General features: G+C 39.5%; 2 protein-coding genes across 2 annotated transcripts in view; one reads left to right on the top strand and one right to left on the bottom strand.

Annotated features, from left to right (window-relative positions):
* The window catches only part of LOC107723644 (nebulin-like), a 61,583-nt gene extending 53,620 nt beyond the window's left edge, over positions 1–7,963 (top strand). The window contains 8 exon segments of the mRNA XM_016532353.1: positions 1,076–1,168; positions 1,606–1,698; positions 2,068–2,175; positions 2,353–2,539; positions 2,708–2,800; positions 3,920–4,063; positions 6,894–6,997; positions 7,138–7,963. Of these exon segments, the coding sequence (XP_016387839.1) occupies positions 1,076–1,168; positions 1,606–1,698; positions 2,068–2,175; positions 2,353–2,539; positions 2,708–2,800; positions 3,920–4,063; positions 6,894–6,997; positions 7,138–7,311 (996 nt within the window). The 3' untranslated portion in view covers positions 7,312–7,963.
* The window catches only part of LOC107723657 (telomere-associated protein RIF1-like), a 13,631-nt gene continuing 2,737 nt past the window's right edge, over positions 7,560–18,453 (bottom strand). Inside the window, exons 10-22 of the mRNA XM_016532365.1 lie at positions 18,353–18,446; positions 18,064–18,195; positions 17,828–17,970; positions 17,530–17,619; positions 14,172–14,232; positions 11,831–14,062; positions 10,052–11,350; positions 9,840–9,962; positions 9,655–9,741; positions 9,321–9,436; positions 8,873–9,026; positions 8,674–8,794; positions 7,560–8,583 (exon numbers count right to left, since the gene is read on the bottom strand). Coding sequence (XP_016387851.1) covers positions 8,348–8,583; positions 8,674–8,794; positions 8,873–9,026; positions 9,321–9,436; positions 9,655–9,741; positions 9,840–9,962; positions 10,052–11,350; positions 11,831–14,062; positions 14,172–14,232; positions 17,530–17,619; positions 17,828–17,970; positions 18,064–18,195; positions 18,353–18,446 — 4,888 coding nt within the window. The 3' untranslated portion in view covers positions 7,560–8,347. The remainder of the gene's footprint in view (positions 8,584–8,673; positions 8,795–8,872; positions 9,027–9,320; positions 9,437–9,654; positions 9,742–9,839; positions 9,963–10,051; positions 11,351–11,830; positions 14,063–14,171; positions 14,233–17,529; positions 17,620–17,827; positions 17,971–18,063; positions 18,196–18,352; positions 18,447–18,453) is intronic.

The raw sequence follows: 18,453 nt of genomic DNA, 5'->3' as shown, positions 1-18,453 counted from the left end.
ATATTCTTTAAAGTCTCATTTCACCCTTCTTCAGTTTTTTAAGGATAAACATTCCTAAATAACCCAAACGTCCCCCTCCACTGTTTTATTTTATGTTCATACACTACTGTTTAAAAGTTTCTGGCTTCTAAGAGAAGTCTATTATATTCACCAAGACTGCATTTGTTTGCATTTGTGAAAAATACAGTAAAACTAGTAATATTATGAAATATTATTACAATTGAAATTAACTGTTTTTCTTGCTAGAGATCAATGTTTTTTTTTATTTTATTTTTACATTTTCTTCACTTTTGTTTTCATGTTTTGTGTTTTATTTCAACAAAGTTTTGTATTTTTTTTACACATTAATATTTGAAGATTATTGACATTTTTACCTCCCCATTGCCTCTACATGCTTAAAGATCCAATACAAGGAAGATTTGGGAGTAGGAACAGCTTTTTCAGAAACTCATGTTTTTTTCATCTGTTTATACTAGTCCCTCTAGTGACCCTAGGAATAAATCACTGCATCAAATCCATCATTTATAACTATGTATAACTCGTCTAGCTCATGTGACAAAATCCTGTCATACATTGTCCTGTTAAAAACCTCAGTAATACTTGGTATTTATTTAGATGTAGGCTAATAACTAGCAACTGATTCTTTCATGTAATAATTGGGTACCAAACCATAAATTTCAATTATTGTTTTTTATTTATTTATTTTACAAAACCTGCAGTTTATCAACAAAATTATTGATTCCTTAAACACAATTGCTTTGCTCCGAAACCTAACAAGCTGCCTATGCTGGAAGCATTTTAAAGCATCAAAAGCACGCTCCTGACCTGAAAGCTTTGGCACCTTTATGTAATTTTATGCTATTTGTGTTGAGCTGCCTATGTAAAGATGTACAAATACTCCACTTTGGGGCACTTATGATACAATTTTAGAAGGCAACTGCCTATGGAGGCAATTAAGGGTTTGCAACAGAGCTAATATTGTTGTGTATGTCATCTTTGTGGGTGTTCGTTCTCTAGCTGTTTTGGTTCATGTTTGTGTTGTTTATTTGATATGTCGAAATTAATCCTTGGGTAGATAAAATACAAGGATTCGCTGAGTCAAGGCACAGCCATACCAGACCTCCCCGAGATGAAGCGGGTCAAAGAGAATCAGAAGCACATAAGCTCGGTAGTGGAAGCTCCACAAGGGTTTACTTGAGAGTGGCTCTGATCCCATTAACGCTTCCAGTATACTTCATTTCCAATTTATACAATCCCATCATTGATGCAAAACAACTGAAGCGTATGAAATGTAATGCTTAAACCCCATTTTCATCTAATGTAATTGACCACATCACATTCCACCCTAGTTAGGTCCCCTTTCTGCTGTGAGCTCAAATGTATGGGATTATTCAACTCCAGACATTGTTGCTAATCCAACACCAGATAAACTCTTGTATCCCACATTTGTCGTATTCCCTTCCCAACCAGGTTCCTCTTTTTAAATCTGGGATATAAACTCGTTGTGTGTGATGTTTCATGTGACTTCTCTCCAAAACTCTTGCGTCTGTCATGGTGTTTAGTGTCTGACTGGCCTCTGGGGGGGGGCTGTTTTTTCTACTCTAGGTTTTGTATAAGGACCCGTCTGCGAAGGGAACGCCTGTGGTGTTCACTCCAGAGATGAAGCGGGTCAAACGGAACCAATTGCAGATTAGCTCGGTACTCACAGCCACGGACAAGAAGTGTGTGTTTGTGTGTCATGTGTAAATGTAACCACTCTAATACCTTCATTTCATGTAGGAGGCTAATAATATTAACTGTACTCTTCCATATTCTGAATTTAATGCTGTAACCGATCATCATCACTACAAACCTTCATCTCGGGACTCGTCTACTTTTAATCCAGCCCCCTGAAGACCCTTCTAATTCATCTGTCTGAAATCACAATAACACCCAGGGTATTCATGTCATTTGTCTGTCTAATGTCCTGATTTCCTGGTGTGTCTTCCACAGGGTCTTGATACATAATCATATTCCAGAATTATTTGGTTTCTAATCTATGTATGTGCTGTGTTGTCTCGTGTCCAGGTTCTGTACTCCGACAGCTTCCGTAAGCAGGTGCAGGGCAAGGCCGCCTTTGTGCTGGACACCCCTGAGATGAGACGTGTTAAAGAAACCCAGCGTATCATCTCTGGAGTAAGATGACTTTTAAATCCATACCTTTATCAATATGTTGCAATGAACTGATTTTTGTATAGTATATGAAGGGCAACCTGTTGCATTAAAAAATGTCAGACAATCTCAATGTCGATGTTTGCTGTAACAGTTTCTTTGTCTCCTGCCTCATGTATTGCTGTCTGTGGGTCTTCTCAGGTCAGATACCACCAGGACTTTGAGAAGAGTAAGGGCAGCTTCACCCCCACCATCTCTGACCCCGTCACTGAGCGTGTGAAGAGGAACACCCAGGACTTCAGTGACATCAGCTACCGCGGCATCCAGAGACGTGTGGTGGAGATGGAGAGGAGACGTGCAGAGGAGCACGATCAGGAGACCATCACTGGTCAGCTGACACATGCTGTGTTCTGTGCACACTAAACACACTTGAGTTTAGAAACAGAATTCTCTTCCCATAAATATAGAAAAACATGCCTCTGACAATATGTAAAGAATTATATACACAGGAACCAAATGAGACATTCACTAAAACTAGGTTTCCTTTTTCTCAAAGACCTGCGTGTGTGGCGCACAAACCCTGGCTCTGTCTTTGACTATGACCCTGCCGAGGACAACATCCAGTCCAGAAGTCTTCACATGATGTCAGGTAGGACACTCCTCTGCTGTCACTGGACTTAAAGGAAAATGCTACAAAAATGGCTTGATCTGAAAAGAGCTGTTTTTGTCAGGGTAAAAAAGGTGTTTTTTACACTACCGTTGAGAAATTTGAACCAAACTATGTTACAGACTTTTCATTAAGACCCTAAAGAATCATATCAACTTCTGGAAAATGGGCATCCTATGACCCCTTTAAGGCCCCGATACACTTCAAGCGAAATCGAAGAACGAACTGATGTCATTTCGAACAAAATCCAGCCAGAACGAAGTTAGTTTTGTGTTTGTTTTGGGAGTTTGAAACCGCTTGCCAAAGCAAACTTTCCGGAAAAGTTTGTACCGACTGCAAAACACCTTCGTACTACCATTGGTCCATGACGATTACATCATAGGAGGTGTGCACTGAGGCTCCGCCTTCTTTCCCACGTAACTTTTCTCTGGGTGAACTTCGTCCTCGGAGGTGAGATGTCTGTGGGTAAAAAAACAGTGGAGAGCCGCTTTATAGTAGCATATAAAGTTGGGCTTCTGAGACACTGACACTGTTTTTTATATTTAATATTGCTGATTAATATATTGAATATGTGCAATTTAAATACACGTGACATGACATTATGGGAGTGCTAATTTGCAGAGCTTGTGCAAACATACCCATGTTGCTGTAATCAAATGCTTTTTATAAAAAAATGCTTGCTGTTTTCTCCATTTTTGTTGTGTTTATTTTGTTGAGGAAAGCGCGCAGCACATATTTACATATTCATTTAAATGCTGCTTTCATCAGAGTGGGTGGCGTCGGGATGTTCACTAACAGTATACCGCTGAACACGTATTTCAAACTTCGTTTTACCCCTAAATGAAGAATGAAAAGGAACTTCGTTTTGAGAATATCGGGGCCTTTAGGCCTTATTTGAACAGCTCTCGGGAATACTTGATTGTGATTGGGCAGTTGTGACATCCTTCACTCACCTTCACCTGTTTAATGACCAGCAAACTGTATAATGACCTGTTGATTGTACACCCTATACTGAGGATGTATATTTATCTGCCACCTTCCTTGATTGACGACAGTCTGTCAAAGAGGAGGTAATGCTGACATGTTTGTCCCATTGTTCAGTCCAAGCCCAGCGTCGCAGTAAGGAGCACTCCCGCTCCACCAGCGCAATGAGTGGTGTGGGCGATGAGAAGTCAGAGGTGTCTGAGAACGTGGACCACCACGCATCCCTCTACAGCAATGGCTTTGGTGTCTCCACTCTACAAGGTACGTTTAAAGTGCTTGAACTGTCTTGACCCTGGGTTTAGCATGATAGTCGGCAATTCAATTTTTGTAAATGATTCATCCATGCGTTTCATTTTTAAAACTTTTTTTGGACATTTTTAATCAAAATGTCATGACTGGATCTTTTAGTGAAAGGCTAGACGTCTCTCTCTGGTGACGTATGCCAGACTTCTCCAAACATTAGGTCCACTTACACTCCATCCCTTTCTCGCAATCGACTGCAAGCTTGCATTCATTATTGAGTGAAATGCCCACATCCCAAAATTCAATTAACAACCGATTGGTAGAACCAAGTCTACATCCCATTTTTTTTCTTTTTCAATAATTCATTTTATTCAGCTGTATGTCACAATATGGAAGAGAAAGAATCTTTCACTACTTAAATTTCATCAGTTACATTACATTTCTTCAGTCACATTAAAGATGTACAAAAATAAGTTAACAAATATGTTAATGGAATAATTCCGCGCGTGTGTGTGTGTATATATATATATATACACACAAACTACCGTTCAAAAGTTTGGGATCCGTAAGACTTGTAATGTTTTTTTAAAGAAGTCTCTTATGCTTATCAAGACTGCAAAATCTGCAGTCTGCAAAAATACAGAAAAAAAAACAGTAATCTTGCAAAATGTTATTACAATATAAAATAATGGTTTCTATTTTAATATCCTTTAAAATATAATTTATTTCTGTGATGCAAAGCTAAATTTCCATCAGCCTTTACTCCAGTATAAAGTGTCACATGATCCTTCAGAAATCAATGAATTGTTATCCCATAGAATTGTCACAGTGACAAAAGGGAACACATAATCCTCATATTTGGAGGAAATAAACAAAATTTTAGTACAGTTATGCAATTTTTTTTGTATTTTAGTATGTTTTAGTAGTGTTTTAGTATTATTAGTAATTATTAGTATTATTAGTAATTAGTATTATTAAAATTCTGTAATGTGATGTGGTCGCTACCAAAGCATTAGTCACTACTGAAATGTTTTAGTATGCAAGTTAAAATTCTGTAATGTGATGTGGTCGCTACCAAAGCATTAGTCACTACTGAAAATGTGCTGTCACTACCGAAACATGGGATGTTTTGTCAAAAATAAAGTATACTGAATTATCAACTAAGATGTTATGATAGTTTTTGATTCAATGTATATTCAAACTAATAAATCCTTAACTTTGAGATCAGTATGATCAACTTTTTGCCTTTTACAAAGCAAAATTGAATTCAAAATACAACAAATCTCATAATTTACACTTGAAATATTGTTTAAAATTTAGTTGTTATTGATTTACCTCTGAAAAAAATGTAATAAAATAGCAAAAAAATATATTTACAATCTAGATGTAAGCAAAATCTTAATAGGTCAATATAACCCTTCTAATTAAATTATTATTACTGTGTGTTGGTAGTGACAAATTTGGAGAGAGGACAAATATTCCAAAACTTTCTAAAAATACAATATGGCTACGTTCACCCTGCAGGCAAATGTGGCCCAAATCAGATTTTTTTTTTGCTCACATGTGACTCAGATCTGTTTTTGTCATGACAGTGTGAACAGCACAAACCGCATGGAATCTGATCTTTTCAATTCTGATTTGTGCCACTTCCATATGTGGTACTAAATCCGATCCATGTCAGATGTTTTGCAATGCGACCGCAGTGTCAACGGTCATGTCGGATTTCATGCGGCTTTTACGTCACTCTAGATCGACATTCGTCATAATTCCGTGCTGATGGGCGACACTTCAAACATTTTACATACCCAAAGTTATCAAGACAGTAGCGAAAGGCACGTTAATCAGTGGAAGTATGATGTGTCAGAACTCATGTATATTACGGTGACAGCTCTACAAGCAAAACATGAGGGCTCGTATCATAAAAGTTTCAAAACTCTGCTTTCTTTTGTCACATCCTTGTCTTTATTTTTTTCATATTGCCTGTGCATAATTTCGCTGGCTTCTGCAGCAGATCACACTATAAATAAACGCATAATCGCTTACTTCATATCCTCCGCGTTTACTTCCGTATGACGGCGCGCTGCGCAAGTGTTGCCAAATCCCTGTTCGTATCGTTCTTTTGCGCATGCGGGTCAGTTCAGAACCATTATCTGTTCACACAGGAAATCTGATATTGGCCACATTTAAAACAACTATACAAAAAAATCGGATCTGAGAAAAAAAAATCGGAATTGAGCACTAAGGCTCGCAGTGTGAACGTAGCCTGTGAGACTTAACTGCACAATTCCAAGAAATGTGTACCTTGGATATTTGCATACATAATTTTTGGGAAAAAAACAAGATTTTTTTTCAATACGTTTCCAACTCTGACTTTGGACCAATTCCATAGAATGGCCCATATATATATCCCAGTGGACAATTGATGTTGAAAAGCAAGTAAAAAAAAAATAAAAAGGTCAAATATGCAAATCTAACTGACATCAAAAAGTTGACATGATTTATATTGAACATATAGGCCTACATGTACATTAAACCAATTTCAGAGTAGGATTAACTTCCTGTTTTCACCCAATTACCACTGGAATGAATTGCTGTCAAAACTGAATTTAAAGTAATGTTAGGCACATCTCAAACTGTTAAGTGTACAGTATGCTACAGCATTTCATTCTGTAGTAACTGCTGAGGCTTTAAAATGGATTGTAAAACTGTTGATCTGGCCTACCATCTCTCTATTACTAATAATGATTAAAATCTACTTGTAGAAAGTTTTTTAAAAAGTCCAAAATCTGAACGCTAACTAGTGACAGAGAGATATATACAATTACACCTGTGCTGTTGTGTCATATAGGTTACACACAGACCAAGACAATTGAGGTTCAGCAGAGATCCTCCTCTGTGGCAACACAACAGACCACTGTTTCTTCTGTCCCCTCACATCCCTCAACCACTGGAGTAAGTACTGAGTGATCACTGCCAGTTTCACTATCATAGTAGTATAATGCTAATATCGTATGTGTATGCATATACCCTACATATTCACTGTGTATTTGATGAAGTTGGTCGTTTAATATTGTCCATTTTCTCTTCAACAGAAAACTGTCCGTGCCATGTATGACTATGCTGCTGCAGACAATGATGAAGTGTCCTTCAAGGACGGTGATGTGATTGTGAGTGTGCAGTCTATCGATGAGGGTTGGATGTATGGCACTGTGCAGCGTACTGGAAAGACCGGTATGCTCCCTGCCAACTATGTGGAAGCCATCTAAATACAACTACTGCCCTCTCAAACTCCCTGTGGATGAGGGCGTTTGATATCCACTCAGAACAAACCATTTTATGTGTACTAATGTTTGTCCGAGTAGTTATGCTGTTTGTCCTCATTACTGTTAAGAAATTTCATTTGTGCCCATGTCACAAGTCTATTGTGGTTGTGGCATGAGAAACTGACAAATTATACATACCTATTTAAGTCACAGACAATTATATTTATCTTTGTTGTTCTATTCTAACAGTTAAGTAACTGGAGCCCATTATTTTTGTATATTGCAATCACACTACATTCAAAGAAGGCCATCCTGAAAGTTTTAACGCTGAAACGTTTGCACAACGAGAGATGGGCTCATGGTTCACTTTATATGTGAAAAAGGAAAATCTGAAATTGTTTTATAAAAACCGAACAGCGGCACTAAAGTGAAAATGAAAATAAGAAAAAAAAACCTTGAAGACGTTGAGGACAGGCCATCAGTTCCTCAAAAATGAAAATGTATTGATGTTAAAAGCAAGCCTCCTCCCTCCCTTGCTGAAGGCTGGCCACTATTTGCATGTGTGTTTTGTTTCTTTGATTCTGTAGGTGTGGGGTTAGAGGAAGATGTATACCTTGAATCAGTAGATAATAAAACACACCATGCTTCTGCAGTCCATCTGTTTCCTGTCATGGATATGTATTCGTAATTTAGTGGTTTGTACAAAGAGAGCTATTGACAAAAAAAATCCAAGCATTTAATGAAAAAAGAAATTGTATTAATACTATAGCTTTATTAAAAAAAAAAAAAGTTTCCTTGGCATCTCACCACAATTTTACGGTCTTAAAAATCACTCCATAAAATACATTGACACTTAAGTAGCAATGGCTTTCGGCCACTGAAGTCTATTCTCTGAAAGAGCATAATTAGAAATTCATCTACTCTAAAATTCAAGCTAAAACTTGAGAAATGAGCAGTCCACTGTTAATCTTCAAGTTAAAAGTGAATTATGTCAGGAAAATGTCTCAATGTCCTCATGGCAAGCTATCATCAAGATTCCTCATGGCAAGCTATCATCAAGATGACTCAGCAAGCGGGACTGCATGTGGGTCACAATGCTTCTCATCATTCCGCTCAGATGTTCGTGCATCAGACCCAGCTGGTTGGGTGAGCAGCGACCAAGTTCCTCTGAAGTTAGGTGTCCACTAAGGGCTTCAACATCTGAGAGCAAATCACGAGATTTGTTCTCCTCAGCCATCGGTTCTGAATCTACTTCCACTTCTGATGGTCTGTCATCTGCAAAAAGTTGGGAGTCATGAGTTAAGTCATTGTCATGTTGGAAGTATCGCCAATGATGGATTTGACAGAAGAAATAAAATAGCTAACCTTGAGCCTCTCCTAGTGTTTGCTCCTCCTCTTGGTTTTGAGGAAGCTCCATCTCTTCAGGCTCAGATGTCATTTTCTCCATTTCGTCAAAACTCTTTAGGTCATCAGAACTCCCTTTTCTCTGTACAGCCAAATGTGAGATATAAGAAATGATCTCCCATAATAAAGGAGAAGATACTAATGCAAGACACACAATTACCTGCAGTTCATAATAGGTTTTAAGTGCTTTCCTCACATTGGACAGCTTAGGCGAGCGAATAGGAAGAGACTTGATTTCACTTGGGGTAAGGGCACTCAGGTCTCCAACCGTTTTGATGTTTCTTGCTCTAACAAGCTGACCAAAGCCACGAGGCCTAAACACAAAGAAAAAAAAACACGTATGCCAATTACCTACATTCTTTACATTAATACCCCAGAAAACAACCTTTAGATCTGTGATAAAATCTAGTGATAAGAAGAAACTGATTGAACTGTTTGGGTGAAGAAATGGTATACGTGTACTACCACGGAGACGTCTGTCAGCTATACCACTCGATCAATACTTTGATGTATTTGTAGTTCACAAGGATATAAAATTAAAACTGAGGAATGAACTTAATGAACTGAAGCCAAGATGTACGAAAGGGGAAATGGGTGATCTGGCTTACCACATGTTGGAGGATATCTGTGGTAAAACAGCCTCTACAGGGGTAGAGCAGCCAACAAGTGCTGGATAAACACAATCTTTAGCAATAGGACGTGGCTCCTGGCTCATCTCTGAAATCTATGATCAAGAAAGAGGAACATTTTAACACCATTTCCACTTGGACTACTGTTTAAATAAACTGAAGTCTGATGCAACTGAATAACATGAGAAAGTCTTAATTTCTCAGAATTAAGAAAAAATGAAGAAAAAATCTTTATGAATAGGCAGACTTTATGGGAGCAATATAACAGAAAAAAAACTTCAGCAATTTAAGTACAAGGCAAGAAAATAATTACCAGGCATTTTTTAGAGCTTTTGGATCCAGGGCTACGGAGGTTACGTGGACTTAGACTTGTATATCCTTTTGTGGGTGTAGTGATATACTGTAATAAAATTGAAGAAATTAAACAGTATGCCATGAAAAGTTAAATCTAATCAGTTTTATATCCAAGATGTAACGATTTCAAAACTCATCACACACCTTCGACTGTCCACTCAAGACTTTGGACCTAGGTGAGCTTGTGCGAATAACTGGACTACGTCGATCAATATCATCAGCCAGTTCTTGATGATAAATTGGAGTTGCAAAAGACACTCGACGCGACTGCAAAATAATGGTTTAGAAAAAGAGAAAATTAGCATACATTACACTTGTTTCAGTTTCCTAAATATTATAGTATACGGTCAAATAACCTTATGAAGAGGGGAGGGTGTATCCTCTTCACATGTTCTCTTCTGCCCCTTCTTCAGAATACTGGTGGATGGAGAAGCAGATGGAGACCAGACACTAGATCGGTTTCTGCTCGGACTCTGGCCAGGCTCCAGCTCGCCACTAAGAGCGTCCAAAGGTTTAGGCTTGGGTGGTGAATCTAAGCAGGCTCCAGAGGTACTACTTTCAGGAGGTACAGACATCTCTTCTTGTGGGTACACAGGAGGATCACGGTTGTCTATCTGAGTGTCTTCATCCTTCTCAACAAGAGCAACATCCTTGTCAAGCAATTCTTTGCCATTTGACTCAGAAACAGCAAGGTCTTCACTTTCCTTCACTGCTGGGTTAACTGCATCCTCCTGCTGGACACGGGAAGACTCTAGCTGCTCTTGGCATTTAGGTGCATCTTCCACTGGGCGTCCTTGACTTGGAGATGTGTCTTGAGGTGTTGAACTCTGGAGAGGTTCTTGACTTACTGAAGTGTTTTCCAATCCATCTTCTTCTTTGTGCTTTTGACTACCTGTGCACCCAGAACTCTCCAACTGCTTTGTCTCTGCCTCCAGGAGCTCTACATGCTCCTTGTTTGATTCACCTGTTGGTTTGGATGATTCAGCCTGTGTTCCTTCCTCTGCTTCAGACAGCTGAGAAACAATTACACCAAGCTTTGCAATGGGACTTTCAGAAAGGAAAACCTCAGATGGGAGTTGAGCAGGCAAGGCTGAAAATGGCTGAAAATCAGCATCTGGGACATCTGCAATTCCGGAGCTCTCGCTTTTCTCTGCTACAGATGTTGAGCTTGACTGCTCAGGTTGAGAGTTCAGGGCATCAGTGACAAGTGGAACCTGCTCACTTTTCAGATCCTGCGATTCTTGGAAGTCACTGCCCTGTAAGAACACATCACGGTTGTTTGAAAAGCAGTTGCAGCTTCTAGATCGTCTACGCCCACGGCCCCGTCCCCTGGTATGTGGACATTTACGCGGAACATTAGTCTTCTCGATTAAATCTTCCGATCCAATCTGTGAAGATGAATTCAATTCTTCACCTTCTGCTTTCTCACTAATGACCTCCTTCTCATCTGTATCAGTTTCAGTCTTCAGTTCTATCTTAATTTTGACATCTTCTGCACTCTCCAACTGCTTTGTCTCGGCCTCTGGGAGCTCTACATGCTCCTTGTTTGATTCACCTGTTGGTTTGGATGATTCAAGCTGTGTTCCTTCCTCTGCTTCAGACAGCTGAGAAACAATTACACCAAGCTTTGCAATGGGACTTTCAGAAGGGAAAACCTCATCAGGTTGAGAGTTCAGGGCATCAGTGACAAGTGGAACCTGCTCACTTTTCAGATCCTGCGATTCTTGGAAGTCACTGCCCTGTAAGAACACATCACGGTTGTTTGAAAAGCAGTTGCAGCTTCTAGATCGTCTACGCCCACGGCCCCGTCCCCTGGTATGTGGACATTTATGCGGAACATTAGTCTTCTCGATTAAATCTTCCAATCCAATCTGTGAAGATGAATTCAATTCTTCACCTTCTGCTTTCTCACTAATGACCTTCTCATCTGTATCAGTTTCAGTCTTCAGTTCTCTCTTAATTTTGACATCTTCTGCACTCTCCAAATGCTTTGTCTCTGCCTCCAGGAGCTCTACATGCTCCTTGTTTGATTCACCTGTTGGTTTGGATGATTCAAGCTGTGTTCCTTCCTCTGCTTCAGACAGCTGAGAAACAATTACACCAAGCTTTGCAATGGGACTTTCAGAAGGGAAAACCTCAGATGGGAATTGAGCAGGCAATGCTGAAAATGGCTGAAAATCAGCATCTGGGACATCTGCAATTCCTGAGCTCTCGCTTTTCTCTGCTACGGATGTTGAGCTTGACTGCTCAGGTTGAGAGTTCAGGGCATCAGTGACAAGTGGAACCTGCTCACTTTTCAGATCCTGCGATTCTTGGAAGTCACTGCCCTGTGAGAACACATCACGGTTGTTTGAAAAGCAGTTGCAGCTTCTAGATCGTCTACGCCCACGGCCCCGTCCCCTGGTATGTGGACATTTACGCGGAACATTAGTCTTCTCGATTAAATCTTCCAATCCAATCTGTGAAGATGAATTCAATTCTTCACCTTCTGCTTTCTCACTAATGACCTCCTTCTCATCTGTGTAAGTTTCAGTCTTCAGTTCTATCTGAATTTTGACATCATCTGCTTCTTTTTCCGAGGTAATCTGTTCATGTGGTACACCATCAGGGGCAGGGACCTCTTCTTTGTACTTTTGCTCAAGTTCTTCGGTCTCAATGACTAAAATATTCAAACTAGTTTCAATATCTGCCTCGTCCTGTGACATCTCCATTGAAACATCAATACCCTCCTTATCTGGCCCCATCTCGGTAACTATGTGCTCTGTGGCAACTGGCAGCACCTCTGTGGATAATGTTTTGCGCGGCCTCTTTTTAGGCCTTGGTCCATCTTGTCGGCTATCAGAGTTTTCAGACTCTGTGTTGTCGGTAGGAGCCAACAAACCTTTAGAGCGTCGAGTTCTATATCTACCAAGACCTTCTGAGGAATCTTGGCTTGCACTTAACTCCTCAGCATTTACAGTTGATGTGGCATCTCTAATACTATAGTCGGTCTCTTCTTCTGCAGTTCTCCTTCGCATAGCTCTACCCTTCACCATTGTCAGTGTTTGAGAGTCTGTCTGACTTAAGTCGTCTTTGGTCTGCGAACCAGCCAGCTCCAGTAATTGAGATTCAGATCTCCTTGTTCTTCGCGTTCGGGCAGTTTGCTGGCCATCAGCCTCAGAATCGGAAAGAGGTGTCTGTGAATGTTTCTTTTTCAAAGTGGATGCAGCATTATGAGGATCGTTTTGTGAGTTTTCATCTGCCTCCTTGTCTGTTGATTCCTCAAGGTGCGCTCTAGTCTTCCTCATAGGTTTACCCGGTGACAAACCTTCAGGCTCATTGAGAGTTGACGATCGCTCTTTGCTTTGGCCATCCGATTGAGTTACAGGAGAACTATCAGAAGAGGACACAGTCTGGCTTGGCTCTTTCTTACCAAGCATAAATATTGGAACCTGTGGAAGTGCCTGTGAAGATTCTGCAGAGGAAATCTGTGAATTACTTTGGCTAAGCTCTCCTTCTATTCCTTTAGTGTTCAACTGATCTCCAAATTTACGGTCCTCAATAACCGTACTTCTTCCTGTCAAAATGCTAATTGTTGGGGACGGTATGTGCTTCTGTGTATTTGTCACCGCAGAATCTGCAACTTGTTCTTGACATCTGCTTTTCATCTCCCCTGGATCTTCCCCTGGGCGTACAGGTTTACTTCGCCGTCTGCCTGACCTTCTTGGTTCTTGACTAGCTTGAGAATCAGCAAGACTCTGTGAATCTTTTTCAGGAGAATCTTGTTCCTCTACACTGGCTTTGGACACAGGACTTTTCTTATCACCTGACGTGTCACCAGATAATTGGGTCTGGATATCTGGGACCACATCATCCTCTTCTTCATCTGTACCTTCACCACGATGACCTGTTGACATCTTATCTTTTACTTCCTCATTTTGAGCAGATGGGTCAGTGCTGCTTCTCTTTCGAGAGTCCTCTTTTGTAGTCTGAAGTTGTGAGTCATTTGGAGTAGCCTCCAATGCCTTTGAAGAACTCAGTCTACTTGATTTGCGAATGTGCGGACCAGTAAATGCAACACTTGCAGGACTTGGTGATTTCCCATCAACATATTTCTCTAAGGTTATGAAAGACTGACGCCTCCTATTGGGTTTAGGTGGTGTACCTGATATCATATCAGATGAACCTGAAACATTAGGGCTGGTCCCCTCAAGTCCACTTTTCTCATGCCCACTCACATCAACTGAGATGTCACTGGATGGTGATTGATTCTTCTCTGAAGTTTTATCTTTATTTTGTGTAGCTTTCTCTGGTGTTTCTACAACCGACCCAGTGCCTTCTTGGGTTAGTTTAACATCTGTGGTTGGTTCCTCAGTTGAGGCAACCTCCTTGGGGGAAGGAAACAACATTAGAACCAATTAATACCTTTATCAAAAAGCATGCGTGCATATCCTCCACAATCAAAACTGCAGTGCCAGTTTAAAAACGCTGTTTTACCTTTAGCTGAAAATCAGCATCTTCCTCTGGTTGATCCTTTTCATCATTTGTCAATTTGTCCCTAAAACATGTTTACAGGGAGTAAAAAAAAAAAAAAATGATATATATATATATATATATATATTTTAGAAGATATAGTATAAATAGTAGAATTTTCTATATTTCTGCATAAATATGACCCAAAACATATTTAGATTTTCACACAAATCCTGAAAGTAGACAAAGGGAATCCAATCAAACAAAGGAGACAAAAATACAGTGCTGCTTGAAAGTTTGTGAACCCTTTAGAATTTTCTATATTTCTGCATAAATATGACCCAAAACATAATTAGATTTTCACACAAATCCTGAAAGTAGACAAAGATAATCCAATCAAACAAAGGAGACAACAATATATACTTTGTCATTTATTTATTGAGAAAAATTATCTGGTGTTAAATATTTGTGAGTGGCAAAAGTATGTGAATCTTTGCTTTCAGCATCTGGTGTGACCCCCTTTTGCAGCAGTAACGTTTCTTGTAACTGCTGATCAGTCCTGCACAACGGCTTGTAGGAATTTTAGCCCATTCCTCAGTACAGAACCACTTCAACTCTGTGATGTTGGTGGGTTTCCTCTAGAGATGCACCGATTGCAATTTTCTTAGCCGATTAGAACTATAATTGACAGCATATACAAACAAAAATCTATGCAAATTTCAATGCAAAAAATTATTTACATAAAAGAAATGATTAAACATTACAATTCCCCCAATCTGGACTAAGTTACAGATTTTCTCTCACTTAAACAACTCTCAAAATAAAGTGCTCTGTGACTGGAAAGAGGAAGAAATAGTAAACTTAAAATGAGTTGCTGTATGTAACAAAACAGGTGTAATTTCCAACTGTGTTTATAAATGGTCATTTTTTTCTCCTAACCTTATTAAATGTGTCATCTTTCACATCAAATTCTTACTTTGTTTCAATTAATTCAGTTAGAATAATACGAAACTGTAGAGTTGTTAACATTCAAATGAAATTAGTATTAACAAACTCTATCTTTCCACTTCTGAGGAAACAGAATCTGCATCTGAAGTGGCATTAGATGCATTTAAACAGACAGTTTTGATGAAGCTGAGGTGCAATAAATGCATTTACACTGCACAATTTCAAATGCATAATAATTTTTATAAGATTAATGTTTTACGTATTTTTTAAACACAAATAAATGTTGAAAGACCTTAAAGGGGTCATATGATGCTTCTAAAAAGTATATTATTTTGTGTATTTGGTGTAATGAAATGTGTTTTAAGCGTTAATGCGGTTTAAGGTTGAAAAAACACATTATTTTCCACATACTGTACATTATTGTTTCTCCTCTATGCCCCGCCTTTCTGAAACTCGTAGATTTTTACAAAGCTCATCGTTCTGAAAAGCGAGGTGTGCTCTGATTGGCCAGCTATCCAGTGCGTTGTGATTGGCCGAATACATCAAGTGTTTGACGGAAATAAGCCCCTTACCATATGATGCCGTGTCCCAAACATAAAACCATGTCTGCATTTGTGATCGGAGAAATGACAAACAACAAGCGCTACTCTACACTGCTCAAAACTTGTGTTTGAATAGTCAGTGGCAAATCCTTTAAATATGAAAGTGTACTTACAGGCTGTGAGTCAGCATTATTTGTCAGAACACCGGCATTGTAGGCTACTCTCCCGGGAAACAGTCCTTGTCCTCCATAAAATGCGTTGCTCACATCTGAATATTTGGGTTGGAACTGTTCTGGAACAGTGTTGTAAATACAACTTAACCACTGATTTTCTAGTTGTGTCCTCTTTTGAAAGGCCAAACAAAGTAGTTTCACTTTCATAAAACACACAGCGTCTCCACGACATGGCGGCGGCGGCAACAAAACTACAGCGAGAATCAAAGTTACAGCTTCTTGCGTGAACATTTGTGCGGTGTTATGCAAATCTTCCCACACAGTGACGTAGACATGTCGGTGCGTGTTTAAACGAGCCGATTTAGGAGGGCGTGGACGAGTCTTAACTTTTATAAAGAATATCTCTTTGGGTTAAAAATGCAACGATACTTTTAAATATGACTAAACCACCAGTAGGTGGCGGCAAATGTTGGTTTTAATGAGTGAGTCATTTATTCATTCATTCAACCGATTCATTCAAACAGCTGATTCATTCAGAAACGAGGCAAGTGACTGTCCTTATGAATGGGCCACTGAATCATTGACTCACTCGATTCGTTCAAAAACGTGGATTCATTCAGTATCGAAACACCGCTGTGTGTTGCTCAGAGACACAAAACAGTTCTGCTGTGGCTTTGATCAGAACTATTTTCGTCAGCGAAATTGAGCAAAAAGAGTCAATATTTTGTCTAAAAATCTAAGTCACTTAATTTTAACTTCTTGTTTATTGAAATACTATTGTATAAAATCAGTGTCACATTGCAATCGTGTTGATATTGATATTCGGGGAAACATCATGGCCGTATAATGTTGTTTACCTAAATCATATTTTGTAAATATCTTATTTTTCTACCGCAGTATGCATCTATAAATTTCTGTGAGTTACTTTGTGTGTGCTGTCTGTCTCACACATTCCCTCAGGCTGTGCAAGCCTCATCTGGCACGACATAAATACATTATCAGTCACCGTTTACACTGAATGCAATTAAAATTAAATGCAATTAAAATTGAAACGACATGTTTACACGCGACTGTGAGTGTGCGCGTGGCTGTGACGTCATTGCCTGCGCCGCTGGCAATAAAAGGATTGGCTCAGAATCGGCAAGACGTGAGACTGACCGGCCGATCACCGATCTGGGCCAGTCATGCGAAAAATCGGCCGATTCCGATTACTGGCCGGTCAATCGGTGCATCTCTAGTTTCCTCCTATGAACTGCTTGCTTCAGGTCCTTCCACAAAATTTCAATTGGATTAAGGTCCGGAATTTGACTCCGTCATTCCAAAACATTAACTTTGTTCTTCTTTAACCATTCTTTGGTAGAACGACTTGTGTGCTTGAGACAACGGTCTTGCTGCATGACCCACTTTCTCTTTGAGATTCAGTTCTCGGACAGAACTGTCTGTCTGACTGTGGATTGGTGGAGTCCAAACTCTTTAGAGATGGCTTTGAAACCTTTTCTAGCCTGATGAGCAACACCAACTCTTTTTCTGAGGTCCTCAGAGATCTCAATTGTTTGTGCCATGATACACTTCCACAAACATGATAAAACGTTGATAGATCCCTGTTCTTTAAATAAAACAGGGTCCCACTGTATATATATATATATATATATATATATATATATAAATAAAACAAACAAAAATGTAAAACAAAAACAAAGCCATAATTCCAATACATACATGGACTCTTCCTGACTCTGAGTATACTGTGAAAAGGCTGTGGTGTCCAGGGAGACATCCAGATTATTATACAGTGCAGGAATGTCAACCCTTATGCAAACAAATAAAGGCAGAATTTAGAGTCAAGACAGGAAAAACATCAGTCTTGACAATTTCTTATTTTCAAAAAGCTTAAAGAAGCTTAACGATGATATGACCACAGAGACATCACTAGGATTCACATGAAATGAAAGGGAAAAAAGCTGCCTTCACAATTTTAGAGATCTGCTACACCACAAAAAACTGTGACCAAACCTACCGTTTAGTCCTTTTGACCTCTTTCTGGTGCTCAGTTAGCACTCTCTCCTTTGTCTCAGGGGGAATAAAAACAAAATCCACTGATGCCGCCTCCTCAATAGCGTCTCGCTTCAAGGGCTTGGGTGATCCAAAATCCAGCTTTACCTAAAGAGGCAACAGGTGAATTGAGGGACCTGGTTGCTAATTAAGAGCCACCATTGATATTTTCAAGTTTTGATGCATTTTCACATGGCTTACAGACATCGGCTTTGCTGCAGTTGCAGAGCCTCTTCCTTTAAGCTCTTCTGCCCTCGCCAGAAGAGAGTCCCTCTTTCCCACAGAGGTCATCTTTACCCCGCTGATCTGTGGGTCCAGCTGAGAACTCTCACCCTGATTAGAGAACACAACATGTTTAGAACTCAATTAGGAACGAAAGAAAAACCAACATGTTTGACTGAGCTAAATTTACTGTGTTTACAGTTCTGTTCTTTACATATTACATCACAGTAGGGACAATCATTTGTGCTGAACGAAACACTGAACGTACCGTATACTGTCCACTGCAATCATCTGGTGCATCAACGGCTTCAAAACCAGGTAAAATCAGTGGAGTCTTTTGCTTAGCCTGACTTAAAACAGACCTGGGGG

This window comes from Sinocyclocheilus rhinocerous, unplaced genomic scaffold (genome assembly GCF_001515625.1).
Source record: "Sinocyclocheilus rhinocerous isolate Xijiao unplaced genomic scaffold, SAMN03320098_v1.1 scaffold755, whole genome shotgun sequence".
Lineage (NCBI taxonomy): Eukaryota > Metazoa > Chordata > Actinopteri > Cypriniformes > Cyprinidae > Sinocyclocheilus > Sinocyclocheilus rhinocerous.
This window is presented reverse-complemented; position numbering and strand designations above follow the sequence as displayed.